The sequence below is a fragment of the Apis dorsata genome, unplaced genomic scaffold (assembly GCF_000469605.1).
Source record: "Apis dorsata unplaced genomic scaffold, Apis dorsata 1.3 scaffold_1055, whole genome shotgun sequence".
Taxonomy (NCBI): Eukaryota; Metazoa; Arthropoda; class Insecta; order Hymenoptera; family Apidae; genus Apis; species Apis dorsata.
Window position 1 is genome coordinate 67,344 of NW_006264153.1, and position 12,760 is coordinate 80,103.

Genomic DNA, 12,760 nt, shown 5'->3' on the forward strand with positions numbered 1-12,760 from the left:
TCTTGCTATCCCCACTCCCATCGCGTCTCTTCGATGCTTCGATCATCGAACGTTTTTCCCCGGCCGATACCCTCTTTTCAACTAGTTACGCTTCACTGATTCGGGATCGATCCACCGCGAGATCCAAACGCTTCCATTCTACCGGTAACCTGTTGATAAACAATCAAGAACACCGCACCATCAACTTTCTCGCTTTTTTTTCGTCCGATTAAACGATACTGTATATAGTATCCACTCTTTTCTGCCTTCTTGCGTTGCTTAAATAAAACTTGGAAAGGATTTGTGATACGGTTCACGAAGAGAGACACGTATTTATGGATACATACATCAAGTAATATATGGTGATGGAGAAAGTCGGCTTTCAAGCGTGCGGCTCGAAGTTGAGGTTAGGTTTGTTTCAATCTTTTGATAATCGTGATGATGGTATTCTCTTACGATGCTGTATTTATTTTCTTCGTGAAAATTTATCACAGTTTCACAGTTCATTGATTGAATTACTTTTTTGATTGGAAGGTTGTACTTTTTTTTTTTTGTTATGATCGTTTCTTTAATGCATTTTTTTCTTCTTTTTACTATTAATTCACGAGTCTATTTCTACATAGCATTGATTACATGTTTAAGAATTCGAAATTGATTTTATCTAGTTCTTTTGAATCAAATATTGATAAACACTAAGTAAAAATCGAAGAATATTTATTATATAATTATTTTATTTTTATTAAAAAGTTTATAAATATCGTTTATTGATTTAATTATTTTTCATACATTCTTCGATATCTCTCATCTATACGAAAAAAATTCTCTATCTAATAATTAATATTAATTTATGGTATGATTTTATAATATCATATCAAAAGATTTTGAAGTTTTCTTTGAAAAAATTGAAGGGAAGAAAGAATAAAATACTTTATGGTAAATTTCTTAACATTTCTAAAATATCGTACGAAGGATTCTATTCTTTTTATTGATTTTCGAATAATATTGATTCAAATAAATATTGGAAACTTATTTAATCTTAATTTAAAAGATTACGATATTGTTCGAAAAAACATTTTTTTTTTATAAAAAATACGGAACTCATCTCATTTATTAATTTGTAAACAAAATACGATTTATTTTTTATTGGATTGATTCTAAGAGTCAATAATAAGAAATAAAAAATTATTTGAAAACGAGTTTCAATTAAAATTTATTTTATATTGTTTTTATTTATTTTATTTAACTTTTTGTATTTCATTATTACTAATATATTTCGAATGTATATATTTTAAAATCATGTTGTGAAAAAAGTTAATTACAAATTAATATGATTTTCATTATATACATCCTTTTAACCTGACTTGATAAATTATTTTATATCTGCAATATTTCTTACGAAATACTTCGTCTAACTTCGTTTACGTTTCACATATATAAAGCAACAATTAACGGTTGATGTGTAGTTTTTAAAAAATATTCATGACACGTACTTCATTAACGATAATTTAAAAATCGTTTATCCTACTAGACTACAACACTGCAAAAGAGGCGAACAAATTCCTTTGACCATCTTACACTCATTAATTTTATTTACCGATCGTTCTCATGTTCTCTTTCGATGACAATATTCATATTCCACGATTAAAAATCTTTTAAAATCTTTTGATTAACAATAATATAATTTTAATAATTTCATAATAATAATAATTATAAACATTTAGATTTTTATGTATAATGAAAATAAAATAATTTTTTAATTTTTTTACTAAAAAGTTTGCAAAATAGTGAAAAGAGTGAAATTAATTTTTAGGAAATGAAGATTATATCTTCATCTTGTGGGACATAGTTAATATGATTTCTTGAAGATTGCTTTAATTATATTTCATTGAATTGATAATTTAAAAGTTTTAATTGAAAATTAGATTCAATAATGGAATATTAAAATCTGGTTTGATAAAGTAGTTGTAGAGTTTGCGAAATGTAGTACTATCTTTTCGCGAGAAAGAAATTCAATTTCTTAAAATCTAATTCAAGAGGGAAGATCAAGTACTAACATCAATCTTAATCTATCATCTTCATCTATTGTGGTAATAGAGTAATTTATCATCGAAAACACTTTCACTTCTTTTTTTACATTCATTTTTCATAACCTATTAATATTGATATTAATTTATCATATTAAATAATAAATTATTTATGATTTTTTTAAATCAAAGAAAATTGAATTGTCATAAAATATAAGAAAATATTAATTTTTTTAAACAAAAGCTAGACGTAGAGATTGATATTTTTATTTTTTTTCATTAATTTCATTAAAAATTATTTTATGGAATATAAATTTCAATTATTTTTTTTCATAAAAATTTTTTTCCTAGAAAAAATATTTTGTAATTTAATAAATTTAATTCATCAATTTCGATAAAAATAATATCCAAAGAACAAATCACATAAATCTCCATTTTAAAAAGATTTTTAAATTCCATCTTGCGCAACAATTACTTCTAAATCACACCTGTTAATCTTCATTTCCACCAATCCTTCAATTTATCAATTTTCTAACAGCAAAATATCAATTTCTTCAAACAAACAAACAAAAAAAAAAAACCAAATGAATTTTATAATTTAACTTAAAATTTCCACTTTGCACAATAAATAAATCGACCTCTCTCTCTAAAAATTTTTCTTAAATAAAAAATTCAATATTTAAAATTTAATATTATTATTATTCCTGAATAATTATTTTTAAATATCGAAAAATAAGAAGCCAAAATTTTGTTAGTCACTTTGTAATAACTTGGAATTTCCTAACAAGAAAAATTTAAAAAACAAATATTTATAACATAGATATTATCATCGAAACGATCAGTAACACTGTCTTCGAATAAATTAACAATACAAATATTTTTGTACAATATTAATATAAAATAAATAAATATTAAAAATTTTTAAATCATTGTACAATTACTGATTTAACTCTTTCTCGAATTTCCACCTAAATAAATTTTCCAAACCACGAGAACAAGTTTCTCGAGACGCGAACATGAGACGCAAAGCGCGAGAACGAAGGGCTCGTTCGTCGAAGACTGATGCTCGATTCACGGCCAAGATTATTGCGCGAACGATGAAAGCAGCGCGTGCGGAAATGCGCATGCGCAATGGCCGTCGCGGACACGACCAAAAACGCGACCAGAAATGCAAGTGGAACACGAGCAAGGAAAACAACTGAAATATTGTTTTTCAAAAAACGAGATTTGCGATCGTATTTGCTCCCAAGGTGTGTCTTTTTCTCCAAGGTTCTCTTTTTCTCAAAATCGATTATGGGAAATATTCTTTGGTGCAGTAATCATCACTAGCTGTTTTTCTCTCGTGACCGTGTGTGGACTTTGGATATTCATTTGGCCTGTTAGCCCAGTACAAGGCGTTTCAAGATTGCAGATCGGTCGAGATGAGAGTGCATGGAATGAGAGAGAATAATTTCAATCAGAAAGTGTATGCTACGAGATTATTTCAGTTGTTTAATAAGAATTGAAAAAGTTGTAGATTCGAGTATTCCATTTCAATTTTTTGAATGTAACTATTTGTTATTATATATGTTGAAAAAAATATTTCAAAAATGTAATTTAATTTTTTAAAAGATTTATGTGAATCTTAATTTAATTGGATAATAGTTTTAATTTTTCAAATTTCGATTCATTCGATCTACAAGTTTTATAAATATCAATTAATAAAGTTAGTATATTAATTCACTATAGGAAACAAGAAATGAAAAAACCAATATTTTGTTTCACAGTTTTAATACTTTCTTTACACTTATATTTATAAAACAGTTATTTTATGGTAGCTTTTTTTCTATAAAAAAAAAAAAGAAAAAGTTATCTTCTTCAAGGAGATCCTGTATATCTTTCATTAATCGATGTTTAATCAACATGTGTAAACTTCTTTCTTTTTTTAAATGCTATCTTTTTTTTTTATTTTCTTTTGCAAAAGGAAGGAATAAAAAAAAAATTGAATGAAGCATACAAAATTCTTGACTCGAAAGAATTAATTGGATGGAAAATTTCATAGGAACGATTATTTTTTGTTAATACACATAGATATACATTACATATACATATAGGGTGTCCCATTTTAATCTTTCCATGCGATTAGCTTTCGAAACTATTGGTTATTCACATAAGTGTTTCGAACCAGAGATGATTTTGTGGAGAACACGTTGTTCTCAGCGTTACCCTTCTAGAAATAAAAATATTTAAAAAATTTCAAGGTCTGTAATTTTTAAAAAATGACTATGATGTTTCTTTTATTTTTTTTAAATATTTTTTAAAATTCTTTGCGCGAATGAAATTTTATATGATTTTTGTGTAAAAAAAATTGATAATAAAATTAATTTTATTTTAATGAGAGATATTAAAATCACTTTCATGTCACTAAGATACTTTTACCTAAATTTATTTAGAAAATATTTCAACGCAGATTATATTTAATTTAAATAATCTTTCTTTAAACTACAAATCGTTCCTCAACTTTGCATGGAATAATTGAAATAACACGCTTTCAATATGCTTGATTCTGAATCAAAAATAAAATAATTTTTACAAGATTTTCATATTCTGAATTAAAATATTCAGTTATTAACGATACAAATTATATTTTGAAAAATCTCTATATAACATAACATTTTTCAAAAATCAAAAAATTTTGAGATAAATTTAAAAAAAAATCAAGATAAATGTTAATCATTCATGTTAATTATTCATTATTTAAATTTGAAAAAATTAGATAAAAAATTAAATATATTACAAATATATCATAATCTAAAATCAATTTTCATTTCAACTCATAAAAATTAATCTAAAAATCAGATTTACATTGTAGATTAATTAATTTAATTTTGATTGATTTTTATTTATCCAAATTTTTATTATAAAAATTAATTTACAATATACAATTGCAAATTTAAATTAATTTTTATTCGTTTAAATATACAAGATAAATTCACTAAAATTTTTAATTCTTCAATGAAATCGTTAATAACCTAAGGTTTCTTTCCTTTCACAATTTTTTTTTCATAAAAAGATATACATATACATAATAATTTATTTTTTTCAAAAAATTATTTTTTTTTATCACATTTTACTTGTGACTCAGAAGTTTTTTTATGTCTTGAAGAAAGCACAACTCACGAGATATCTTGTATATATAAGTACATACAATATTTATTCGTTATAAACTCGCTTTGAGATTTAATCATAACATATAGTTATTAGATACACGAAATTTTAACCTCATTTTATTTTTGTTAATAATAAACATTGTTAAGAATAGTAATAAAAAAATGGAGGAGAATTGATAGTCTAAATATTTGAAAAAAAATAATGTTCTCTTAATGTTTTCTTTCCATCATTATCATCACTAATTTTTAAAAATAGAATCTTAGAATTAATTTCGAATATGCTAAATGAACTCGTGAAACTTATTGAGTATTTTGGACACGAATTGATTTTTTTTAACTTCACAAAGAAAAAGCTTGAATTCCGAATGATTCTATTCGTTACGAATGCTTAGAGCGAACTGCACATTATATTGTTTTGGTATGATATTAGTCGCGTGAGTGGATCCAAGAGTGGGGAGACTATCCTCATTGGTAGGAATTCCGAGCTTATATCTACGAGAAGAGCTCGAGCGTATAATTAATAAATATTGTAATTGTGAATAAATCTGTTTACGTGTACGTGGAGGTCAATATCTCTATAGGACCATCACACTATATAATAGGATACATTTAAACTCTGAGAGAAGATTAAGTACGTCTTGAAGAAAGGAAATCCTAGCTATTGTTTCAAGCGTATAACCCAGCACCGTATGTTTCATTACCTATTTAAATAGACTATTATCGCAACGCCACCATCCGACCGAATATTTAACACTTTGGCTAACTTCGTTTTCCACCGTATTATTCCCATTGTCCGCGCTACCTGGAGATCTATGAAGCTATCGTATACGGAAGTTAACAGTGTTCAAATTCGACTAAGCACGTTTCTTTGTATGTAATTGCTTTTTATGATTTTCATTACTATTAATACAAATAGATATTTTATATAATATCAAATTTAATTATTTATTATTCTTCTTTGTCAACTTCTGTAATTACTTCTTTTTTATATAATGAAAATATATTACAAGATTAAAGATTATAAAAATTAAAAATGACCAATATTGATCAGCTTAAATTGTTATAAAAGACAGTTTTCTCATTATTAAAAGTTATGAAAGACAGAAAAATTTTATTTTTATGTTTCCTATATGGATCCAACCAAGATTTATATTTCTTTCTCTAAAATAATAAAACATATTATATTACGAAAGAAGATATGTGATTTTGAATATCAAATATCGAAATAAGATATGCTTTTCTGCATATCGATAAATATGTTTCATATTGATAGAATTTAACCTAATATTTCTTGATAATAATGTAATTAAAGAAAAAATACAAAAAAGATTAATTCTGAAAGTCGATATATTTTTCTTATTGCTATTAATTAGCTGTTCGTTAGCGATTAATGATTAATTATGGATGAACATATTTTAAATTTCATAATGCTTATGAAAATAAATAAAAAAAATTCAATTATACTAGATGCGCAATTTAATTCTAAGTAAATAAATTCAAAAAAAAGTTTTATCTCTCATTTTGTACTTCAACAAATATTTTATGATTTTTCATTACATAAGGCATATATATTTTCTTAGAAATTTCCGAAAAATTATTGCTATTAAATTCACAAGCATTTTGTTTTCTTTGTAATAAATCAAATTGCGATATATTATAATTATTATGTAACAAAATTAAAATTAATATTTTTTTTAAATATACTTTTATATTTTTTATATATATATATAATAATTTTATTATATGAAATATTTCTAATATTCAATTTAATAAGAAAATTTGCTTGATTAAAAAAAAAAAAAAAGATTATACTGTATCATTTAATACATCAACATTTAAAAAATTCATTGCAAAAAATAAAAATTAACATGTTTCATTGATAATGATTTCCGATGTCTGATAAAAAAATCTTTTATTAAGTAAACGTGCATGTTCATTATTATATATTTTCTAACCATATCAATTAGATATTAACTATTCGTATATTATAAGTACAACTGTCAAATAAAGATGTCATTTTGTTCCTAGAATGTCTGCAAATATATTGAATTAAAAAGTATTGTTAATTATATAATTTTCTTACATTTTGCAAGTAATTGAAGATTTCTTGTCATATAAAACAAAATTTGATGAATAAATGAAGATAAACTTAATAGTGTTATAATAAAAATACTTTTCAGTAATAATTTTTAAATAAAGCCTAAAAAAAGAAAAATTCAAATTCAATTAGATTTATATAAAAAAAATAAAAATTTTTCTTATTTGATATGCATTAATCCATAATCTTAATATATATTGCATTCAAATAAAATATTATTAATAAAATATTATATCACTAATAAGATTTATCTTCATTTTTTTTCCAATTTTCAATTTAAAGTACTAAAAAATATTAAAATTTTTAAGCAAACTTTAATATTAAAATATTTTACAAAAATTCGTAGCAAAAGTGTTAAATATTATTAAAAACAAGGTCATGGTGGTTTTTAATGATCGTAGAGATTTTCAAAATGCGTCAGTCGATCATTGAATGTTAAAAAAGCGAATTTGTTGCATGATTACTTTTAAACTTTTTTTAATATTTTAACTTATTTTCAAGTTAATTCCTATATTATGATTTAATTCGATCGTTTTCACCATATTCTACAATTCCACTCGTTCTACAATATCGATTCTTCTTATTTTTTTTTATTTTTTTTTTTTCTATTTTAATTCAAGTGGCAAGTGGAGAAAATGGCTAATTATATCTTCAATATGTTGACTGTTCAATTTCAAGATAATTACTAAATAGGAAAACATTTAATATTTAATATTCAATAATTAACGGAAATATTTATAGATAAATCCATTTAATAAATCGAAATGAAATTATAAATAATTATTAAATTTATAAAAAATATACGTATATTTTCTAACAATGTAAAAATAATATTTTTATTCAATTGTTTTGATTTATTTAAAATTATGCAGATTTCTTACTTGATTCGACAGTCAACGTATCGAGTCGTAAATACACGAATGTTCGTTCGAGAATGTTTTGATATTCATAAAGAATATCTTCAAATTGTGTCTTCTGATTTCCCAAATGCGAGTAGGCAGTGAACATTAAGTAATCGTCCTCTTGATTGATAAAAATAAATCTACTAAACACAATCACAATTAATATAGAATAGGTAAAAAGATATAAAAGTAAAAGAATAATGACGTGAATCATCGAAAAGTTATTGCCAATTTGAAGAAACTTAGATATTGTAATAGAGGTTATAAATATTAATTTTTCAAGAAATTTTCATTTTTCACTGATATTTTTAAATATTTCCACTATTTTCAAAAACATGATTCTTCTATATTGTCTATTTTTAAAGATTCTTGTCTTTATAATGATAACAAACAACTATTAATGTTCATAACCTCTATCACAATTGTCAATCAAATTTTGCATTCGAATCACAGAAAATCGAAGGAAGGCATTCAATAGGACGGAACATGAAAGCGAATTTTTTTCCAAAATTCTTAAAAAAATTCTCAGATCTGCATCTCCGGCTCGGAATCGTCATGGAACCAATTCGAACTCCTTTGATTCTCGGTTACGTGCACACTATTCAACTCTCTCTCGATATATCGATTCGATCTAGTTATCGACGATCCCTGTCTGCGATCATCGAACGACGCCAGAACCTCCAAGCGGTCGTTCCTCCTCACTACTCTCGGCGTAGTTTCCACGGAACTAGTTCCTTCCTCCTCGGCCGCCCAAGGCGGGAGATCCAACATGCCCGATGGAATTCCCCAGTGTTCCGTGAATTCTGAACCACTTCTGGCTAGACTGGGTTGGCTCAAAGATCTCACTAGCGAATCTGCACCTTCGAAGGAACTCAAACTCGTCAAATCGTCCCTGTCCACTCTGGCGAAGTCTCTTACTGTCATCTCCGACATAGATCTTACGTCCACTTCGCTAGCGCCACCTGTACCTCTATGACTTGAACCAAGTCTACGCAAACGATTAGATTGACTCATTGTTGTCGTCGATTGCGACATCTGAAGTCGATGGCCCTGAGTACGAGCAGAACTACCTCCATCGCTCTCGTATTCGTACAAAGTAGGCAGAGAAGATCTTCTCGATCTAGTGTCCCATTCAGAGGATTTGGATCTTTTGTATCGTTGTCCGTGATTTTTCCCATGAGTGGAAGAGGAAGTTGAACCCGCTTGCGTCAATGGAGGACCTAATATTCGAATGATCACATCCCATTTGTCTGACGGGAATAGATTGGTGTATCTGGCATCTTTTCGTATTAACTCGTAATCTTCTTTAACCACCGCTTCTGTTAACAGAGTTCGTAAAGTACTATCCGTGGTAATTATTTCGCGCCATTTTATTCGCTCTTCGTCCGTCAATTCGGAAGCGTAACGGGGATCCAAGACCCGAGACAATCTAGAGAACCAATCGGAATCCGTCTCATCCATGGAACGATGAGCCACTGGAGGTGGTCTACAAGGAATCTCGGCTCTAGCTGTATAAGTAGGTTCGATATTGATATCCGGTTCCTCGTCAACTGGCACATCAATGTGACTTCCTATTGGCTCGTTGGTGATGGTCAGGTTAGAAGTAGAGCTAACGTCGGAAAAATTCTCCAAATCAGGAGGAGGTGGTGGGAAGTTCTCCTTGGGATAATTTCTGATAGTCACGTCCCATTTGGGATCGGGTGGAGGTGGCTTGGCTCTATACTCCGTCACCTGGCGACGATGGCGCTCAACATCTTCGATAGTTTTCTTCTCTGTCACCGTCTTCAAAAACACGTCGTCTACCTCATGAGTGGTTATCTCTGGACGCCTGGGAGCGACAACTTGAGGTTCGACTAAAGGTTCCGTTACCTCTTCTCGGAACAAACGATGCTCGCGATGTTGAACAGCTGTATGAGTAGTGGTAACCGTGGGCACAATTGGTGGAGGTGGTGGAGGAGTTGGGGCTAGAATATTGGCCACTCTGTATTTGGCGTGCGTGTGATCGGTTACTTCGGTCAAGGAACGTGTTTCTGTTAACTCGGTATTTAACGAAGTCAGAGATCTAGGTCTACGAATTTCATGGTGTTGCAAAGGTGGCTGCTCGACGGGAGGAGACGGAATTCGTTCTTGAATCATACTAGTGCTGGTCGTGGTCTCTCTTTCGGCTTGCTTTCTCAATATTCTGGAATAAACTGGCGGCGTTTGCTGTCGAGAGATGGTGGATGTGGAAGACGTGCCTCCTGGAGGTCCGTGAAGCTCGGGAACGTACGAGAAAGTGGTCATTCTGGCAGGTGGACTCTCCAGGCTACGTGTAAGACTGGATTCCTCTTTTTCCAGAATAGTGGTTAGGTTTCTCTCCAAAGCAACGCTCGCGATATCAGATTCTGACGGTAGAGGGCTTGGAGGGGGAAGTGGCACTCTCTTTACTCGCATTTGGACATCAAATTTAGGTTCGATGGGCGTGGCCACCATGTGACGCGCAATCGCAGTTCTCGAGGCATTCGCAGCTGTCATTGAAGATGTTTCCACTTCCGCGGCGACTGTCTCGGAATAGAGGGAGCTAGCGGTACGCATTTCGCGTTGATGCGTTTCATGATGGACGAAAGCTTTGTTGTCATATGAACCGGCCGATGAAACTGGCAATGAAGGTTCTTCGTCGACCTGTGAACAAAAAATGATTTGATTTTCGTTAATTCTAATGATATTTGAAATTAATCAAATTTAAATAATTGACGATGAAATAAAAATAATCAAAAATAATTTATAATAAGGTAATTCTGAAGTTATTTACACAAGTTAAATATATAAATAAGAAATAAATAAACATTTTTTAAATTTTAATTTTAATACACTTTATATTAAAAATTTCAGAATCAAAAATACAAAATTTTTCTGTATCGATATGTATTGAATAATTTACCTCGGAGCTCTCGCTTGGATAATCGCTTGGCAACGAGTGGTCGATCATCAAGTTCGCATCGCTACCGGTAGTGGATGGAGGTGCGTGCAAAAGTGCATGAGCTCTGGGTATCTTTAGACCCTCGAACATGGTGATATTGCTCAGAGAGGATGTGGAGAGTTTCGTTATCTCCGAGCCCGAGCCACTTCCGAATGGATGTCGGTGGATCACGCGAACATTTCTACGTTTTAGACACATGTATGAGCAACCGAGGCCGAGCAATAGTAACGAGAGGAACAGAATGGCGCAGATGATGAGCATAATTTGAAATCCTGTCAATGGCGGTTCGGGCAACGGAGCTGGTGCTGGAGTGGCTAAACTGTTGGAAAAGAAAAATATCCAGTCTTGAGTAAGTTCTTAAGTAACTTCTTAAGAATAAAGCAAAAAATTTGTATTAAATTGCCTCTTTATTTCACGTGGAAATAGGTCAAAATGAATAAGAATACGATTTTTATAGGAGATTCAATTTTCAAGAAGCATAAAGGATCCATTTATTAATAAAACTAGATAAGAAATTTAATGGAACGTGCAATAATTTATCAAGAAACAAAAAAGAAAAAGTCTTGAGGAAAAAGAACAAATGAAGGATGATCTTACTTATGGAGCATAAAACTTCATCAATAATTAAATTTCTTTAGTAATGAAATAATCGATTTTCAAAATAAAATTTTATACTTCTAATGTTCGAAATTAAATTCTTATGAAACTATTACATAAACAATTGAAAATAGTAAAAAATTTAAAAAATTTCATAGAAATCACTAATTATCTTTATCTCATTATATATTTCAATAAAATATTGTATTATTTATATAATTGAAATTCTACGAATGAAAATAAAAATAAAAATAAAAATAAAATGAAAAATGACAAGAAAGTAAGAAAGAAGACTCACATGCTGGCAGGAGGAGCTGGTGGTGCAGGCGCCATAGGCGGAGGATATCTGCAAACTATCGTAATAACTTCATCCCCATCCATTTCGAGGCCAGGATGGAAGCGAACTACAACGTTGTTTGTGAACACGCGTTGAGGATCCTGCCTCGTACCGCATCCTGTAACAATGCATCAAGGCTGATTATGCGTTGTCTAGCCGCGTCAAGAGCTTTATTAACCCTTTTGCATCCATGAAATAAAAAGATATGAAAAAAGATATGAAATATCTTTTACAATACAACTTTAAACGCAATGTTGCCTGCTTCGAACAAGACATTTTACAATGTAACGTTATTCATGCAATATATATATTACGAAATCAGACATTCCTTGCGTTCTACAATAATTCATAAAAATGAGATAAGATATCGAGCAAAACAAAAATTTCTCCAAGATGCAGCAAAAATCATTTTAACCATTATTTTTCGCGTGGGTATATTCAAATTTCGCTCGTAAAAACTTGGAATCGTCGAAACAGATGTATATGTGTATGCGTGTGTACTCTAAAGAAATAGTTACGGTCCAATCTCTATAACACGAAAGACACAAGTCAAAATAAGGTATTCTCGCGATAAATGTGAAATGAGAAGATCTACGATAAATGTGAAAATTTTGAATCTTGTTTGGAATCTGTTGAAAAAAGAAACGAAGAAATGGAGAGGGGAGAAAGAGAGAGAGAGAGAGAGAGAGAGAGAGAGAGAGAGAGAGAGAGAATA

The 12,760-nt window shown here is 29.4% G+C and overlaps 1 protein-coding gene across 6 annotated transcripts in view; it reads right to left on the bottom strand.

The window, feature by feature from the left end:
- Positions 1–7,840: 7,840 nt before the first annotated feature.
- The window catches only part of LOC102678320, a 20,263-nt gene continuing 15,343 nt past the window's right edge, over positions 7,841–12,760 (bottom strand). For 5 of the 6 annotated variants that reach the window (XM_006624376.2, XM_031514541.1, XM_031514543.1 and 2 more), the window contains exons 4-6: positions 12,007–12,168; positions 11,073–11,430; positions 7,841–10,813 (exon numbers count right to left, since the gene is read on the bottom strand). In XM_006624376.2, the coding sequence (XP_006624439.1) occupies positions 8,678–10,813; positions 11,073–11,430; positions 12,007–12,089 (2,577 nt within the window). In that variant the 5' untranslated portion in view covers positions 12,090–12,168 and the 3' untranslated portion in view covers positions 7,841–8,677. Of the gene's footprint in view, positions 10,814–11,072; positions 11,431–12,006; positions 12,173–12,760 lie in introns of all 6 variants that reach the window. The other variant, XM_006624377.2, reaches the window with a different exon arrangement.